Source organism: Opisthocomus hoazin, chromosome 10, assembly GCF_030867145.1.
Source record: "Opisthocomus hoazin isolate bOpiHoa1 chromosome 10, bOpiHoa1.hap1, whole genome shotgun sequence".
Classification (NCBI taxonomy): Eukaryota; Metazoa; Chordata; class Aves; order Opisthocomiformes; family Opisthocomidae; genus Opisthocomus; species Opisthocomus hoazin.
The window spans coordinates 11,063,925-11,083,548 of NC_134423.1; the positions used below are offsets into that span (position 1 = coordinate 11,063,925).

At 49.5% G+C, this 19,624-nt stretch overlaps 2 protein-coding genes across 3 annotated transcripts in view; one reads left to right on the forward strand and one right to left on the reverse strand.

Moving 5' to 3' along the window:
* Positions 1–2,643: 2,643 nt before the first annotated feature.
* ISL2 (ISL LIM homeobox 2) lies at positions 2,644–5,248 on the forward strand. Its single transcript, XM_075431870.1, has 6 exons — positions 2,644–2,701; positions 3,612–3,801; positions 3,952–4,196; positions 4,270–4,553; positions 4,637–4,807; positions 4,900–5,248. Exons 1-6 carry the CDS (start codon positions 2,644–2,646, stop codon positions 5,014–5,016), a joined length of 1,065 nt encoding a protein of 354 aa, XP_075287985.1. The 3' UTR covers positions 5,017–5,248.
* A 1,849-nt stretch (positions 5,249–7,097) lies between these two features.
* SCAPER (S-phase cyclin A associated protein in the ER) overlaps positions 7,098–19,624 on the reverse strand; it is a 175,535-nt gene continuing 163,008 nt past the window's right edge. For both annotated transcript variants that reach the window (XM_075431781.1, XM_075431780.1), the window contains exons 30-32: positions 11,784–11,975; positions 9,127–9,178; positions 7,098–7,493 (exon numbers count right to left, since the gene is read on the reverse strand). In XM_075431781.1, the coding sequence (XP_075287896.1) occupies positions 7,399–7,493; positions 9,127–9,178; positions 11,784–11,975 (339 nt within the window). In that variant the 3' untranslated portion in view covers positions 7,098–7,398. The remainder of the gene's footprint in view (positions 7,494–9,126; positions 9,179–11,783; positions 11,976–19,624) is intronic.

A 19,624-nucleotide genomic window follows, 5' to 3' on the forward strand; every position in this document is an offset into this window, starting at 1 on the left:
GCGGCCAGGCAGCCCCTGCCAGCTCTCGCACCAAACCCAACCGGAATTGCCCCAAAAGCAGTTGGAAACTCCGGACACTGAGCGGGGGGGAAGAAGGAGCAATCAGTGCGGCAGGAGAGATTGCCTTTGGTTTGGACTAGCGAATGCTTCAGCAGTTCCAAGCAACCTGAAAGCAGTTTTGCGGTGGTCCCTCATGACCGGAATTGTTCTATGATTTTATGATGTGCTTTCCCCTACACCCTCACCTCCCCACCCCCCCTCCCAAATGAACAAACAACTAACCTGTTTGTAAAACGTGGTGGTATCAGGCTGGTTTTATGCCTCTTGGTATTACTTGTAGTCATGTTAAATTGTTTCGTGCATCATCTAGAGGAGGTCCAGGGCTTTCAGCACTTCCCCGGCAAGCCCCTTTTGGGGGTATCTGTGCAGCACTGCCCACCTGATTTCTACCTGCCCGGTCACAAACCGGGTGCAGCCCCACCATAGCTGCCGGGTGTTGGTGCCCTGCTCTGTACTGACACAGGTGTGCCCACGGCACAGCTCTGCGCCGGTTTGGAGAAGTCTGGCTGGCTCAGCTGTAACCTTTCCTATTCCTGAGCTGGTGGGAGGTTTGGGAGAGCCGCGAGGACCCTGCCCTCAAGTAAGAAAAGAGTGATGCAACATGGAGCATCCCTGCCAAGCTACTGTATTCTTAGACGTGTCTCATTCTCCTATCACTCTGATATTTTATTTCTGCATTTTATGGTTAACACATGCACATACTGACTCACTGAGGACTCCGTGGATTCCAGCTCAGGCTGAAATCACACTTCTGCATCCCCTTTTCCACCAGGCACCCAGGCTTGGGCAGGACACCCCGTACCACCCCACGGCCATGGCAGCGCTGTGGAGTTTCCTGTCACCCGTCCCACAGGCTCGCCCTCGTTTGAAGAGCCAGGCAAACTTTTCCAATGCCTCTTGCATCGCTCACCTCCCAGCTCAGCTCTGCTGCTGGCAAACCAGCCACACTAACGGCAGGCAGTGGTCAGACCACAAACTCCAACAGGCACCATGGCCACCCCGCCACTGCCACACAGGCAGGGGACGCGTGGGCTCGCCCTGCCCTGAGGATGCCATCGCCACACCGCACCTCCGCACCTTCACACATGCAGGGGTGGGCAGAGATGCCAAAACCCCCTGGCGACACGTGCCCCTGCTGAAGCGGGTCCCCTGAACACCACCCTGCTTCCCTCCTCAGCCCCTGTGCAAACTTAAATGTTTGCTTTCAACGTTTGGTGTCCTCAAAGGCATAGTGAGGGCTGTGGTTGTGCTGGGGAGATTGGGTCAAGTAGTTTAACACCGGTTATCCAAATCGTCCTCTCCCCCTCCTCAGCCTCTGGAGTTTCTTACCTACAGGGTGCCTGACTCTTACGGAAACCAAGTGCTTTGGCTGGAAAACCCATCCTGCCTCCCTCCTCCGAGCAGAATGAGCACAGCCTGCCCTTCCTGAGCTAAAATTTAAAGTCACCATGTCCTTCCCGAGCCGTACAGGTCGGTCTATGCCTGTCAAATTCCGTGTGTAAAATCAGAAAGGTCATTGCGTGGAGGGGAGGGACAGGACCAAAGCCCCAAGACAGCAGCGATTTCAGTTCCAGCATGTATAAGCTTTTACGGACCTTTTGAGCTACTCGCGCCACTGTGCCGCCGAGTCTTTGGGAATTTAAAACTGAGTCAAAGGCCGCTGAAGCGGTCTCCCTATTTTCCTGCTAATGCGCAGGAAGCCCGTGGAGACTGGGAGGAAAGAAGGAGGAAGAACGCATAGAAGGGATAAAAAAGCAACGGGAGAGGTTCAGCTGCAGGAGCAGCACGGGATCAGGTGCACGAGAATGCGGTAAAAGACTAGTTTTCCCTCTAATTTCAACTCGTCGCGCGGCAGCTGCCCGGGACAGCCGTCCCAACGATGCGGGCGGTCCCGTTCGGGTCCGTCGGGGCGGCCGTCCGGCAGGGGATCGCTAGCTCGGGGAGGGACACCCCCCCCCCCGTCTGCCGCGGGGATGCGCCTCCACGCAGCGCCGGGGCCGGTCCCGCCGCGCCCGCCCGCGGGCACCTGCCCGCGGCACGCCGAAACGCCGGGACGGCGGAATCAGCGGCGAACGAGGGGACAGAACGGAAACAGGGGAAGAAGAGGAGGAGGAACTGGAAGGCGAGATGCAGGTCGAGGGACACCGTCGGGAAAACGCGGGGGGGAAGACGGCTGAAACGAATCTCTGTCTCCTGGGGCCGGCGGCGCCGCCGTCCCCTCGGCGCAGGGCGGCGGGCGGCCGGAGGGAGGGTCGGGCGCCTGCCCGGTGCGCCGGCCCCCGCGGCGGAGCCTCTCCCGCCCCGTCCGAGCCGCGCCGCTCCGCGCCCCGCCGCGCGCCCATTGTTCACCGCGGCCAATCCGCGGGCGCCCTCCCCGCGGCCGCCAATCGCCTCTGGGGGCCGCGCGGTGAGGTCAGCGCCGCCCGTCCCCCCGGCGGCCGGTGCGCGCTGACATCACGGCGCGGCCCGGCGGGGCGGGCCCGGCGGGGCGGGCGCGGCCCCCGCCCCGCGCGGCGCGGGTAGTGGTGGAGCGGCGGCGGCGGTGCGTCCCGCATCGCGGCCGGTGCGCGGGGGGCCGCCCGCATGGTGGACATCCTCCTCCCGCGGCCGCTCCCCGGCGCCATGGGCGAGCCCTCCAAGAGTAAGCGGGCGCAGCGACGCGGCGGCGGCGGGGCGGGCGGGCGCGGGACGTTGCGGGGCCGGGCTCCCCGCCGCCGCCGCTGCCGTCGGGCGGGCTGGCGGCCGCCGCGCCGCCCCGGCCCCGCGGTGACAGCGCCGGGAAGGGCTGCGGCAGCGCGGCGGACGCGGGCGGCTGCGGGCTCGGCCCGCGGTGCCGCCGGTGCCGTTGGTGCCCCGCCGGCTCCCTCCTTACCGGGCTGTCCGCGCGGCTGAGCCCGTTCCTCCCCGCCGCTCCCGTTTCGTGCTCTCCTTCCCGCGGCTCTTACTCGCTTGCTCTGCCCGCGTTACCGTGCATCCGTCTGTCTCTCTTTCCGTGTTTCGGTTTGTCTTTTTTTAAAATTTCTCTTTCCGTTTTTATTTATTTCTTTCTCTTTCTGTTCGTCTGTTTTTGTTTGGGTTTATTTCTCTTTCTGCCTCCCCGATTTCTTGTCTCTCGCTCGTCTCGTTTGTCCGCGTTCCTGTTTTAACTCTCTGGTTTTGTTTCTCTTTAATGTCATCCCGGGTTTATTTCTTTTTCTTTCCTCCGGTTTTTCCTCGGCTTTTGTTTTACCGTTTCTGTGTTTCTGCTTTGATTTCCTCTCCCGAAATTCTACTTTCATGTTTCTGCCTTTCTGCACCTATTTCCCTCGACCGAGTTTCTGTTTTGTTGTTTTTTTTTTTTTCTTTGTTTTTCTTTTCGTTTCTGGTCGTATTTATTTCTCTCCTCGCGTGTTTCCATCCTTTCTTTCCGTGTTTCTGTCTGTATTCCTCTTTCTTCTATTTTCCGAAAAAAAAAAAAAAAAAGAAAAAAGATCAGGATAAGGCGAGTGCCTGTGCCCAATCCCTGGCGCTCCCGCTCTTGCCCCTGACTGTGCCCCGCTCGCTCCCGGCAGGGCGGCCGGGGCTGGCCCTGTGCGCGGGCTGCGGGGGCCGCATCCAGGACCCCTTCCTGCTGCGGGTGTCGCCGGACCTGGAGTGGCACGTCGCCTGCCTCAAGTGCGCCGAGTGCGGGCAGCCCCTGGACGAGACCTGCACATGCTTCCTGCGCGACGGCAAGGCCTACTGCAAGCGGGACTACAGCAGGTGACCCCAAGATCGTTATTAAAAAAAAAAAACAAAACAAAAGCGAGAAGGCGCAGAACCTCCCCCCGTTCCCCCCCAAAACGAAAGCCGGGCTCTGGGCCGCTACCCGCCGCCCGGGGCCGGCCCTGACGGCTCGCCGCATCCCCGCAGGCTCTTCGGCATCAAGTGCGCGCAGTGCCGGGCGGCCTTCAGCAGCAGCGACCTGGTGATGCGCGCCAGAGAACACGTCTACCACCTGGACTGCTTCCGCTGCGCCGCCTGCGGCCGCCAGCTCCTGCCCGGGGACCAGTTCTGCCTGCGGGAGCGGGACCTGCTCTGCCGCGCCGACCACGGCCCGCTCCCCGACGGCACGCGCAGCCCTGCGCTGCCGCCGCCCGCCGCCGCGCACCTCGCAGGTACCGGGGAGGGCGGATGGGGCGGTTTAGGAGGTCCGCGGCGGGCGGCGCTGACGGTGCGCTCCCCCCGCAGAGCCGGTGCCCGGCCGGCCCCCCGCCCCGCGGCCGGCGGCGCACAAGGCGGCGGAGAAGACCACCCGGGTGCGGACGGTGCTGAACGAGAAGCAGCTGCACACCCTGCGGACCTGCTACGCCGCCAACCCGCGCCCGGACGCCCTGATGAAGGAGCAGCTGGTGGAGATGACGGGGCTCAGCCCCCGCGTCATCCGCGTCTGGTTCCAGAACAAGCGCTGCAAGGACAAGAAGAAGTCCATCCTCATGAAGCAGCTTCAGCAGCAGCAGCACGGCGACAAGACGGTGAGCGCCCGCCCCGCCGCGGAGGGAGGCCGGGGGAAGGAGGGGAGGGGAAGGGGGGTGCTGAAGCGCCGTGTGCCCCGCAGAGCCTGCAGGGCCTCACCGGGACCCCGCTGGTGGCCGGCAGCCCCGTCCGCCACGAGAGCGCCGTGCAGGGCAGCGCCGTGGAGGTCCAGACCTACCAACCGCCCTGGAAGGCTCTCAGCGAGTTCGCCCTGCAGAGAGACCTGGAGCAGCCCGCCGCCTTCCAGCAGCTGGTGAGCCGGGCCGGGCCGGGGGGAGCCGGGGGGGGACACGGGGACAGGGACGGGGCAGCGCGCCGGGCCCTCACCGCCGCCGCTCCCGCCAGGTCTCCTTCTCCGAGTCCGGCTCGTTGGGCACCTCCTCCGGCAGCGACGTGACCTCGCTGTCCTCCCAGCTCCCCGACACCCCCAACAGCATGGTGCCCAGCCCGGCCGAGACGTGAGGCCGCCGCGGGACTTACGCATGCCTGCGCTCCCTGCATGAGACACCCGGCCCCGGGCCGCTCCCAGAGCGCCGGACAAGCGCCTTTGTTTTTTAATTATTCTTATTTAAAAACAAACAAACAAACAAAATATGTTACCGACGGCCAAAAAAAAAGCACCGGAATCCTCGCTGCCTTCACCAGACCGGAGAGAGAGCCCCCGCCCCGGTGATTTCGTTGTTTGGGTTGGTTTTTCTAATTTTTTTTGGTTTTTTTCCCTGCGGATTTCGATGTTTCTTTTCCCCAAAGAAACGCGGATTTCACCGCTGGAGCCCGGTACGGTGAAAGGCTGCCTCGCCCGCCGCTTGCGTCGGGGACCGCTTTTCTTCCCGTTTGGGAAGGGAAAAGGAGAAACAAAAACAAAACCAAAAACCAAACGGGGACAGACTCCCCGGGCGTACGCGCCTTTCCGCGGCCCGGGCCTCCCTCCGCCTCATCTCACGCCGATGCCTCGCCCGGCCCCGCACGATCGCTGGGAAAACGGGACACGGATAACGAGACTTTTTGCCGGGAAACCCAGTACTAATAATGTTATCAGTGGACGGAGGACGGATTGTTTGAGCCTTTAACGAACAAAAGTAAGTTATTGTTATTTATTGTCAGAGTCAGCGGTTGAATAGTGGGATTAAGTATTTTGGACTTAATAAAAAAAAAAGAAAAAAAAAAGGAACGATTGAAACGAAAAAAAGAAAAGACAAAGAAGCAGGGGCGGGAGGGCGGCGGCGGGGCACTCCGGGCGCGGAGCCCGGCGCGTCGGGCACGGCCTCCCCGCACCCCGCTGAGCGGCTTATCCCGACCGGGGCCGCTTATTTATAGCCGGGGAGGCGGAGCGCGGGTTCCCCTTTCCGAGCAGCCCCCGGGCCCGCCCGGGCCGCGTCCGCACCTGCCGCGGTGCGGGGCCGCCTCGCCTCCTCCCGGGGGGCTCACCCGGGGCGGCGAGCCGAGCCCAGCCGTCCCCTCGCCCGCGTTCGTTCCCCTTCCAGACGCGGGCGGCGGCTCCTTATCTCCCTTCGGCATCACCCGGGACCGCGGCGGGGCCGCTCCGGCTCCATCTCCCTCCCCGTTACCCGGGCGGGAACGCGCTCCGGGCCGGCTGCCGGCGGGATCGCAGCCCCGGGCGGCCTTCAACCGCGGCGAGCCCGCCCGCCGCGTCCCCAGCCCCAGCGAGCGGGCCCTCGGGGAGAGCGGGGCTAGCGGGCAGCGCGGCGCCGGGGCGTGGGACTGAGGCGGCGGCCGTGCGGAGAGCGGGCCCCCCGCAGTCGCCGTCGGGGCGCACAGAGCGCTGAAGCGGCTCGGGCGGGAGAGGCGAGGGGGCCGCCCCGCCGCCGGCGGGGCCTGGGGACAGGTGGGATAGGGGGGCTCCCCCCCCCCGCGGTTACCTGGCTCCCGGTGGGTCGGGTTTCAGCTCTCCGCGCTCTCCTCGGGCTTCGATTGCAGCAAGCTGTTCACGCCGCCCGGGAGCGGGGCCGTAAAGTCGCCTCCGCGGTGGCGGGCCGAGGCCCCCGCTCCCCCCTTCCTCCTCAGACCGCCGCGGCGGCTCAGGTGCGGGCCGGTCCACCCCGCCGGGCGCCTTCCCTCAGGCGGCCGCGTCCCCGCCGCGCCGGGGCCCGGGGCCGTCGCGCGCCATCTCACAGCCGCCCCCCGCGCGCGGGCCGCCGCCGCCCGAGGCGAGCAGGGCGGGAAAGGGACCGGGCCGGGCCGTGCCCTCGGGCTTGGCGCTTCGCGGAGCCGCCGCCGCCCACGGAACGGCACCAGGTGTGAACCGGTCGCGTCCCGGCCTCACCGAGACGCTAACAACGCGCGGGGCTTAAGAAAAATCCGTCTGACACGATTTATCCCCGAATCCCCCAAAAAATGACAAGCGAGCTTTCCTCAGAGCCAGATCTGGCAAATTCTCTAGATTTTTGATTAAGGGCAAAGGCATCTTAGGGGTCTTGCTTTTTTTTGTCTTCTCTCTGAGCATTGCAATCCCAACACACCAACACGGAAGTCAAACTACAGAGGGAATAAGTTACTTTATTACAAGATATATAGAACGTCTTCTCTCTCCCCGCCACCTTGCTCCAGCAGCCCCGCAGCACGGGTCCCACCGCGTCGCAGGGCAGCAGACACCCGAACCATGACACAGGGCATGCAAATGAAATCAACCCAAATTATCAAAATTACAAAACAGAGCTTGGAAGTATCTACAGTACTTCTGATATAAATAGTGTAAATTATGTATCTACAGCGTTGAGTATTTAGGGTTATCAAAAACTTTTCGGAACAGCATCTTGAAAGCAGGTAGTCAGCAGGAACTGGTCAGCGCGACGACGCCAGGGATTTCAAAACCAAACTCAGCGCTTATTTTTTCAAGAAGAACTGTCGAGCTTCTTCCCAGGACTGGCGGGGGAATCTGTTGGACAGCTCAAGATAATCTTGAGAACTGAAAAACTTCTCTGTTGGAGACAGCACATAAAATTACCAAGTTATTTTCTCTTCAGATAAGACGGCGATAAAACAAGAATAACGAATGCGCCGCCACTTCAAGACACTCCAAGCCATTTGCTCCCCTCCCCCTACCAAAAACGTCTCCTATCACGCGGTGATGCTTCCACGGGGCTCCGAACTCGAGGTTTGGCTTTAAAAACGGGGGCAGAAGGCTCTGATGAGGAAAGGCTCAGATTTTCAAGCTTCTGGATCAGGCTCTTTTTGCTTTATGCATCAGAATATTCCACATTTTTACACGTTTTATACTCTGGGACCCATTGGGACTGATTCAGCTGTGTTTGCAATGGTGCTCGCTCTGTGTGGCAGCTTCTCTTCCCACAAAGGGCTGAGGAGGAGCTTTGCTCCCCGAGCCCCCAAAGCTCGCAGTGTGGTTACAAACACAGCTTTTACTCCTATGAGCACCGCTGGGGACGCGCATGGGACTACACATGCGTACATAGGTGTGTGCGGGGTCCGAGCAGCGCAGCGCCCAACAGCGAAGCCTGTGCTCTCAAGTTTTATTCCGAGCAACGTTCTTGTTCCCATTTGATTTTTGGGGACACCATCCTTCACATTCAAGTGATACAATAGATAAAAATAATCCTGCTCTTGCTATTATTAAGTCAGCTTTTTTGCAACTGGGGAATGTTTTGAAATCTCACTTACACGTCACCACTTAGTCATCTTTGTCTAAAAGTCCATCCAGTTTCAATAGTGAAAATAAAAAGCAGTTTTCCACTCGGATTTTAGATGTTTCTCAAGCATATTCTCTCATGCAAACACACTGCTGGGAAGTCTGTGCTGCAGACACTGCACGAGGCTGCTTCAGACTGAGAGGTATAACGCTGACAGTAAAAATCTCCATAAAGTTATGTTTATATTTTAGAATTTATTTTTAAACACCAAAGCTTGTGCTTTAGACTTAGAACCGCTCTTCTTCTGCCAAACGTTCAGCAAAATGGTGGCGGGTGTCTGCGTGCTATCAGGGAGAAATGCCTGCCCGAGCGACGTACTTAGGCAAAATGTGGGCGACTTCAGCCCAGATTCCCATCAACACACTTGAATTTCAGACGTGTTTAATGAGTAATCGCAGTCTTAGCTGAGAATCTTTCAGATGCTCAGCCTTGAGAGGTTAACTGCATTTAACACAATATTTACAACAACTGAGCAGGGAAAAAAAAAAAATTCGCAACTCTTCTGCACACTGACGAACTTCACAGGATAATTACAGGATAGTATTTTACTAATTTTTGGCTCCCCAGGTGCATTAGAATGGCTGCATGGCTTCTGCAACCTAAAACTTTCGACGGCAGATAATTAAATATGTGCACGTACAGTATCACATTTTGAGACACGATACCACACAGCATTTAATAAAGATTAACAGTCTGAATTCCTGACATGATGAGCAGTGGACTGGAAGACACGTATGTTTAAGTCAGAATGTAAGCTTGAGAGCCTCTCCCCAAACTGTAAAATCATTTTGCAATTTACCATACTTCGTCATGATGCAGATTAAAAAAATTTAAATCAAAGTAAAATACAGTATCTACAGATTTTGTTACCCAGTTGCTACTTTGTTACATTTCACTGGAGACATACCCCTCTGCTGAGATAACTGATTATCCATTTGGCCTGAACTCTGTGCAAAATCCTATGGGGGTGAAAAAAAGAAATGGCATCAGGTTTTCAGATCTTACATCTGAGGAATTAAAACAACATTTTAAGCCTTCACAGTCAGTCAAAAATGCTAGTACTTTATGAACTCTGTAAATTAACAGACTCTGGCTCGTTTGCTACATATCGTAACAGCATACTGCCAGAGCTCAAATTCTGTAATACACAGTGCATTTTTATACCTTTATTTATACTTTTTTTTTTAAATACACTTAACACACAGCAGAAAAACCAAGGTTTTAATATCTTCTTAGGAAATAGTTATTGTCATGACTTGTAATTTCAGAGAACATGCACTGTAGCTCTGTTTCTTTAAAACAAATGGTGTTTTAGGATTTATGCTCCCGACTCCAGATACACTCTCACAAAATTCTTGAATCACCTCAATTTCACCAGCTGTGCTGCCCACGGATGCAGGAGGCTGCGGTCCTGCTCTCCTGTGAGGAAGCGGGGCTCTGCGGAGAGGCGATGCCCTCCATCCAGCCGGCAGCCGGCCACGGAAGCAGCGGCGGCAGCCGATAATCCACCGCGCGATCCCTGCCGCTGTCGGCGGGGATGCTGCAGCCCCCGGAGCCGGCGAGGACGCCGACCGCGCTCCCACAACGGGGGATCACGCCAGTCAGCCGAGAGGGCTCTTTCATTCACGTATTCCCTGAGCAGAGAGGGTATTGTCTGACATATGAGATACAATTTAGCAAACCGTGGATACCCCTCGATGTTAATTATTTCAGCACATCTAGAAACAGAGGTAACAAAAATAAAAAGGATGATGCAAACTTCAGAGGAGGGAAATAGATCTGTTGGCAGGGAGGCGTAAGGCAGGGTCGTTGTCAGATCCAGCAATCATTTTCCTGTGATTTACGCTGCACACATTTAACACACTGTATTTAAGTGTTATATTTGTACACACCACCAAACTTTTACGTAAACGGGACTTCTTTTTGCATTCCCTGGCACAGGAAGAATCTCATTTTCTAGTCACGGGGAAACGTTTTACAGTCTTTCCCAAACCTTCCACTGAAGCAAATGAGAGATCTGCTTGAGAAACAGCAGCGAGCTGAACTAAAAGCAGAGCGCCAAGTTTCCTCTGTGTGTGCGGGTATCTGAGCATTCCTCGGCTCCCTTCAGAATCGTTCTCTGCGTGTGCACGCGTGCATGCCCAACATCTAGGAACAGACTTTAAAGTGGGTAACATACTAACGTACCAGGGAAGTCAGCAAAAAAGTGGCACTTCACAGCACACAAGGATCTTCCCTATTTTAATACCTTTCTTAAAAGCCTGCAAGAGTCGTATGTGGACTTGGCATTGGAGATACATCTCCAACTGGAAATCAAATTAATAACGTTGACCCTTGTAAGTATGCTTTGCTGTAGCTACTGGGGATTTAAACGCCACTCTCTCCCTTCTAGCACAGAAATCAAGGCAAATAACCCTAATTATTCATACAGGGAACACTCTCCTCCACTCATGTTTTTTAGCTGAAAAAACCCAAACTAAGCCTGATGCATTTACTTATAATGCTTGAACTTTTTTTTGCCACTGCAATTTCTACACTAAAATCTGTAGCTTTACTACAAGAAAGTCAAAGTCAAAGATGAATTACAGCTTTGTATTTAACCAGAGGTTCATTACTATATGGCAAATTCAAACTTTTTTCTTCTTTAAACTCCTATGCAATTATTTTAGTATTAAAAGGCTAAAAAGTAGTTGAACTCAGAGTCTGATGTTATGCTAAGACTTTTAGTAAATATTTAGTTCTCGTGCCTTCTCTCCCGAATCCGTGTAGCTTACCCTTGGACTAGCTGGAAAGCATTAGGAACACCCGTTTGACTAATGTTTCTGTATCCACAACAGTAACTTTCAGGTGACTGATACAGAACTACTAGACTCCTAAAAGCATATTATTTTTTAATAGTAGAGTGTTTACAAAAACTGTATTTATTCATTGGAAACAGTCAATAAAATGTATGGAAAACATAAGGCACGCATAAAATCTGATACATAAAGCACAGCATATAAATTTAGATGAAGGGAACAAAAAATGCGGTAAATCCTTATTCAAAACAGTATTAGTAATGACCTCAGTGGCTTACTGTCAAAAACAAAGATTGCAAGATTAGACCAGTAACATATGTTCTGTGTATTTTCTGCATAAAATGTATACACTCCAGTTCTCTCTGTAAATCAACTGTACACAGTATACAACTCTACATTTGTATCTAAACAGATTAATATACATATTTCAGATCTGCTATATGTGTGGTAGCTTTCAAAAAAAATAAGCATTTTAAGAATTGTCCTGTAATAGCAGGATCTACATCAAATCTTTCCAGCACATCCAGGAACTTCACTGGAAACAGGATTCTGCATGTGACAGGGAGAACCTGAACCTTTTACTGTGACAAGATGCCTCAAGTGCAGGCATCATCTGTGGTTTGAAAAGAGCTGCAGAGAATCTTGAAGCACTTCAGCGCTGTTTACTCCTTTTACTTTAGTCGAATGCTTTCCATATACAGAGCAAAGGCAAGCAAACCTGTTGCAGCTATCCTGCACACCGCTGTTACGTTACTGCAATAGCTACCTGAATGAACGTGGCGAGTAAAACGCAACTCATCTCCTGCTCCAGGATGATCTTGTTCTGAGGGTTATTGTAGCAAGCAGCTATTAGCGAAGGGAAGAGCACTTTGATTAAACGAGGATCACTGAAATACTGGAAAGGCAACTGGCATAGTTTTTGCAGCACCGTGGGGTGACGGCCAGACTGTACAATGATCTGAAAATACAAATGTAACAAAATTAAAACATGTGATCTATCTGTTCTTCTCTTCCTGTTAACCACCAAGGGTGCCGAAGTCATGCTAAAAAAATGAGCGTGGCTGAGGAGTAAACACTAAAAATAAAGCTTACAACATTTAGTCCAAATAACTTCTCTTTTAGCATGCAAATATTATTTTTATTGCAGAGGAACACAGAGAATGTAAGGCTGTGAAACTTCTTTTCCTTGCGTCACCCAAAAAGACAGTAAGTAAAGGAGAAAGTGGATTAACCTGAAGATTACAGCAAAATAGATCGTGTAATACCTTCATTCCAAAGACAAAGAATTAGAGCAAAGGGACTATTGTAAGTTAGAGGTACGAAACTAAAAACCCCAACCCCTGCCATCTAAACATAGTAAGCACATCTTGGGGGGGGGAGGGGAGGAAATCAAGAAAGAGATCAGCAGGACTGTAAAAACTCTCCCAAAGCTTGATCATCCCTCACCAGAGTGCTCTCTGGAAATTAGAGAGGACTCCGTTTCATGGTGGATGTCTGCCTGGCGTTCTCAGGCACCAAAAAGAAAAGGTGATTGTAAGCTGCACAGCAAGGAGTTTCAGTAAGTAGAGACTCGGCAAGATCCTCCCCTCTGTATTTCTTATCTCGGTTTCTATCAGTGCCATTGGCTCTAAAAGGAGAATTGTTTAGATAAATGGGACTGTTGTCATGAAGCAGGCTAAGTTTACAACTGTGTACATCTGAAGAAATAAGGCAATGCTATTACTCCTCTCCTGCAAAGGAACCTTTCCAATTCACTTGATATTCTTATAAAGTCTTTGTGATAAACTAAAAAATGCCAACATCAGATCTGTTCTAAGTAACCTTGATCAGACAATTACAATATGAAAGAGCTGCCTGACCCAAAGTTGGCTTTTCGGCATCGGAGGAAGCTCCTATAAGGTTAGAACACTGTAAAACTTCAGGTCACGACTGTAAATTGTACTTGGAAAAACACAATTTTACAGGTACACACCCAGACAAGACTGCGTTCAAATTAAAACCAGAAGGACAGAAAGAAGCAGTTGAGACCACAGGAACATAAATTACAGGGATTTACAAGTTTTCAAAGTGCTTTTAACAATACCTTCAGAGCACACTCTAAGTTGATAATGCAGTTCAGTTTAAAAACAAGATCAACAAAGTAATAGTTTGCATTTTTTCAGTTCACCAGCCAAAAAGACACTGAAAACCTTTCAAAATACTGGCAGAAATGTCTTAATGCCCTTCAAGACAGGAGGAATTTTTAAAAGACAGCCAAATACGTGACAATTAAGCATACTCTCAGACACTGTTCTGAGGAAGTATCACTGCAGCGTTTGGAGGATTCTGAACTACCAGCCAGCACCCTGCAAGCAGGAGGGAGCCTTTCCAGTTGGTGATTACCGCGTGCATTTTAAATTAACCGGAGTGGTTATTACATAAATCTATGTTTTTCCACGGCAAATTCCACTACTGGAAAAGGACTTAAAATCAATCGTAGCTGTACTAAAGTGACCACAATTGGTGTTTCTGATCCAGGACAGAACTCTTCATTTCTTTTCAACGGCCACCATACACTTCATGAGCAGGCAGAGGAAAAGAAGATTTGGGGACTTTTCATTTTTCATTTCGCACTTCGCCTCCTTTATCTGTTCTAAAAATGCTATGGATAGTTAGTGAACTCTTGCCAAACTAACAGCGCAGATACCCAAACAGCTTTCATGGAATTATTATTTCATTATCTTCTTCTTTTCAATGTTTTTACTACTATGTTATCAACATTAAAGATAGGAAGGTATACACAAGGGCTGCTGATTGTTTTAATCTCGTATTTATCACATGTGGAATCAATTTCATGATTCCAGCTCACTGTACTAATGCAGCTACTAAACCCGATACACTATATTCTGTACTCTGAAAAAAAAAGAAAAAAAGAAAATCATGAGTCATCCCTTACTGGAAAAAACCCCGAACAAATAAACCTCTAGCAGAGCACATATTCTTGTTTCTCTGTCAACTGGCGGAGAAAGCAAAGTCTTGCCTGTGACTTCCTTACGGTGGAAAAAGACTTCTCGACCCTTTTTTTTTTTCTTTTTTTTTTCTTCTTCCTCTTAAACAGTCCCTCGGCTGAATGATCCCAGGGAGTTTTGCACGCCCCGAATACTGATCTTACAAAATGCTCTAATACAAACTCCTTATCGAAACCCAGTGCAGAAAGCTTGCTGTTCCTCCTACCACACACTAGAATCCAGACACATCTACCTCGAATTAGCTTTTCTTGTTGCTCTCTCTCTAGCCTGAAAGTCAGATATGCCTGTCAAATGTAACAAGATCCTAACGAAATCACCACACTTCCGTACAGCCAAGCATTTAAGCACCTGCTTAACTTCAGGTATGTGCCTAGGTTCTATTGATATCTGCTTGTGGCTTTCTTTTTCTGAATTGCGACCTATCAAATTCATACAAGCTACGGTGTTGCTATTTTTATCCAGAGCAGGCAAATCACATGAATGTTTTCTATTTCTCATTGAAAAACTTTGCTTACTCTCAAAATTTATAGATATTAATACAACTTTATTGGTTTTGCCTGTACTTAGCTTAAATTAATTCCAAAGAAGATGTACCTGCTTAGCTTAGCTTAATTTTTGGCCCACCACAGTTTACATCAGGGTAACCCTCTGAAGACCCAAACTACGGCCAGGTAAGAGACACAGCGAATATGTTTCTGAAACGCTATCTGATGATGAATTAATGAAGTAGTAGTTTGTGCTACCAGCCAAACTCCAGACCCTGCTGCGTTTCAGAGGTGGAGCCCCTGTTACAGAGCACGGTGATGGGATTCAGCGCCAGCACACCAGAAAGCACTGCCCAGTGGCACCGTCTGCCCTCAGCGGAAAAGCCTGCTGAAAGTGAGAGGCTAGAGCATTTTGAATTGTTTACTGTACTGAACCGAAGCAACATCGTATAAGGTGACAGGTAGCAAGGCTGTACAATATATGCCACTCTAATACCTGATAATGTTTACTTTTAACCTTTGCTATAAGTCACCTTTAAGAATACCATTTTCCCTGCTACGTCTCCGTCTGCATTTCCAGCTTTCCTACCCCCGCGTACGGTGTGCCTGCTGAATCCCCACTAGCTGACTGCCCAGCGCAATGACTGATGGGATGACCTAGGGGAACTTTTTACTGAGCAGCACCTTTCAAGGCTGCCTATCAGTTATCTGCTGTCACTCCCGCCAGCTTATAGCCTGCTGCAGGTCCCGCTCATGTGCTCGGTCTGCAATAGCCGGAGGGTCAGGCATTCCCTTCTGCCCTCCCAGGCAATCCACGCTCCCATGTGACTCTTTGGAAATTGCACTCTGCACTCTCAAGTGCAATAACCCTCCTGATCCACTGTATCGGCATTTCTGAAGCTTCTCAATTCGGAAAGCGTGATTCATGATCTCTAAAGTCTCTAGATGGAATCCATTTCTCCCTCCTGTTTACCTGGGCCAACACTCACTGTATTTGCTTGGCCATTGGCTGCAACTCTTCCTGCTGTGAAAGTCTGAAGCGGGATGAAAGTCAGCCTTTCATAACAGACCACAATGACAAAAGCCAGCAATATGCCACACAGCACTTGAGCAATTAAAAAGGACAATCCATCAAAAAAATTAAAAGCTCCTTGTGCTATGGAACAGTAATAAAGTTGCGAGGGGAACTCATCATTTTGCTGGGAGAGGAGGCTTCCCCTGTCACTTAGGTAGGGCGTCTGGCTACAGACCTGATGTGACTGCTGGAAGGATATTCCGGATATTCCATCCTAGATTCCACAGTTCTTCCTTGTATTCCCACCAGGGCAGCTCCAGCTGCCTTCCTCTCCTGCTACTGGCACCTTGCAAAGGAGACCTTCCCAGGACTGAAGGCCGTTGCTAGAGAACTAATAAACCATTTGGACCCAAACAACCTTGGTACGATTTGCCTCTGGGTAGCAAAGGGAATCTTGCAGCTCACTTATTTTTTCTGTGAAGCTCCAAGGGCCCAAAGAAACCTTCCTGACAATCCCACAGGAATGAGAATCACAGAAGCGCGACTCCCTTCCTTGCTTGCAAGGGCAGGGACATAGCTGCTGGCACACACCGGGGCAACCGCCGCGTCAGAAGGAGCAAGGGAAAGGTGTTTTGGTGAACGTACTTACAGACTCTATATACATCTATTTGTCTTTCACTTAATCTTTCTCCATATTCCTTTTACCATGACTGAAAACTACAATTACTTTTAAATGCATGTGTGATTTTTTTTCAAAAAGAGTAATAAAATCTTCATAATAGGACCCAGATCTTTTGAAAGATACAGCAATGATACAGAATGTATCAGCAGTTACATGTCAAATCAGAAGTAAAATTTTACCAAGTCAATGGTTCATTTTACAAGAAAATTGAAGTAAGAATCCTCTAGTCTTTGGAACTATATCTTCATAATCAGGTAACTGAGTTTACAAGCATCTTGTAAGCAATAAACAGGATTTTCACTGAGAAAACTAAAATGTCAGCCAGAAAGTTGAAGAATGACTGTTGTGTAAAACAGTAAACAAATATTAGCCAAGTCGAAGTGAACTGATAATTCATATATTCATATAATTCACATATTAATATGTCCTCATTAGACATGTAATGTAGAGGCATGCTACTAATTTCACAACAAGTAGTAGTTCAATCAAATTGCCTTGTGAAGATTTACATTTTTTTAAACTATGGGGTAGCATTTTTGGTGACAATCCAAATTTTTGTTTCCAAGTTGTAACTGCACACATTTTACATATGTAAAGCGTTTAAAAAAAAAGAGAAACTAATTGAAAACTTTGCCTGCAACCTTCCCGAGATTTGAAAGAAGACTGTGATCACAGATTGGTTTTCTACGGTTCTATGCATGTATGTTAAATATTGTCAGATATTTCATTACAAGTAAAAAAACATTTCAGTCTCAGACCGAGAACTTTTTTACTCCTTGTGTACTACCCAGAGTTAGTCCAGGATTACTGCAGAGTGGAAGTGCTGATTTTTAGAGCAATGTTTAGTCTGGTTGTACTGATGGATTTAGGTTTTCTTGTTTCACTTGGAAAGGCATCATTCATGTCAGTGATTTCTGTCCATATATACCATAAAAACACTGGAATTATCTTTCAAAGAGGCTAATTAATTCTCTGGTCAGGAAGAACAGAAAGCCAGCAGCAAGCTTTTTGTCTACGCAAAGGCAAAACATAGAGCTGAGCAGTGAATATTCAACCGATTCAGACAGCCAGGTTCTCAATGAACTAAACTGTGCTAAACCAGAGGATCGTATCGTGAACCAATTATTACCATTTACTGAAGACTGTCCACACATTTAGAAAGCTACAAGACATTCATCACAGGTCTAAAATGATATTTACCATTCTATTCAACTCATTCCTCAAAGGCTGCTTCTCCTCACCCCCCAAATAATAATAATAAAAAAATCTCATCACAGTATTCCAGGTCAAAAATGAGTTGGCCTAAGCCTGGCAAGCAGCTGTTCTCCAAATAGCTACCCAGAGGTCAGGTTATCACATCCAAGGCTACAACAGGCTACGTTCCCAGCTGGCCAAAGCATTTCCCGAGCTATCAAAGGCAGTCGCTAAACAAGATGGTGCATTCGCCACATCCATTTCCACATGGCAAACAATGCTGCCAAAAATAATCCATTGCTTCAGGGTCCTTCAAGTCTGGCGCTGGCCCTTGGAGACCTATGGGGTATACGTGAGAGCCCACAGCCCCAGGCTAACTCCGGAACGTGGATGTGTGCTTCCATTCTTCTTGTTTCATTTTTGGGAGACTTGCGGAAGACTTTCCAAAAACACAACTGGAAGACACCATTAAGTGTTGCGAAATAGAAAGAACGTATGTGGGTACTTCTCCTAGCAGATCCTGTAACTTCTTTGAGTTCTTGCTTTCATTCTGCTGTGCTGCCCCATGATTTCCTTTGTCACAAATTTCCCGTAACCATTAGACCAATGATTATGCAAATGCTTACTTTTTGTGAAGCTGCACTTCCCTGGAGTCACCAGTAACACTTCTGCACACAAGGGTGTACAGGAGTGCCTTCCACGCCGCAAACAACAAAATACTCTCCCGCATCTCTCCTAGCAGCCACTTGGTTACTCTGCCTGCCAGCTCACATTGCCTTCCAGAAATCAACTACACAAAAATATTGGAAGATTCAAAAAAATTAGTGTCTTTAGATGTTACCTTGATCATATCGTTTGCTTATTATTCCTATTCCTTTTGCTATATCTTAACATTACGTCACAAGTTTATACTGTTAAAATACACAACATAAAAATACAGAAACGTTGGGACCGAATGCATTGCTGGCATCAGTGGCACTGCTAGGGCACAGTGACCATAAATCTGACCTGCAGAGGTAGTGGGATAACTAATAAGGCAGAGGTGATGTCCAGCAATTCTCAGCTGCCATCCGAGCACCTGGAACTGCACGCATGCTGCCAGGTCTGCCCAGTAAGGGGGATGCTGGCTTGGAGACACTGCGGCAGGAGAAGAACGTGACTCACGGGTGCTTTCTGTAGCCTATCAGTTTCTTTCATCCAAAGAAGAACTGTACAGAATCTGTAGCCACAAAAAACCCCCAAATGTCAAGATCTGAACAAAACCTTACAAGTAATATAGTCACGGGCAAATGGTGCACTTAACATTGCATGGCAATGTTGTGTTCTTAGGACTCTACAGTCAGGCTGGTGTTTCTTAGTAATTTTGACCAAGTATTAGAAGTTGTAGCTCTTTTACCAAAGTAAGACGGAATTTACTAATGTAGCTACAGGAAAATGGAGTTGAATCATAACTCTGTAAAGTTTAAAACTTCCTGAAACAAAAACTGCCTCAGCTCTTGGAGAGAAAAAACCCTGCTACTGAAATGGTGTACTCCATAGGTACGTCGCAACAACTGCAGTGATTATCACTGTCAGCTGAATTAACTTTCTAGAAAAATACCCTTCTCAACAGAATTTCTTTCAATTTTTATGAAATGAAGCATTCATATGTGCTCTTCTACTTGACTGTGCTCTTCTGCTGTAATGCACTTCATGTTCAGATGCAATTTTCTTAGAGCAATTCAGACTAAAAAGCTAATGGTTCTCTAAGGAGCACTCCTTGCTGTTCCCACTATCTCGTATGACCTACGGTTCCAAACTTAACATGGCTATTATAAACATTTGGATCTTAAAATTGTACTGCTGGTATGGGAACTGTTAATGTTTCTTTTCTATTTATTTATCATTTATACAAATGCCAATTCTGATTTGTATAAACAACTAATAACTATTGAACAGGAACCGAAATGTTGTGCACCTAATCTCTGTAACTACAGTATTCCACCAAACGGTTAAATCCTTTTGTTTGATGTCAGGTTATTTATAACTTTGTAAAAGAAATAAGTCTTTATATTAGTAGTCCAGAGTTTCTCTTCAAAGTTAGAGCTGCACTATTTCTTTGCTTCTATATAAACAGATCCCATACTGCTAGCATTTAATCAGCAGAATATGTCACCACTTCAGCTCTTCTTCTGTTTTAAGGTCAAGCTCTTTTCTTTCCAGTTTGCAAACTCCACTACTGAC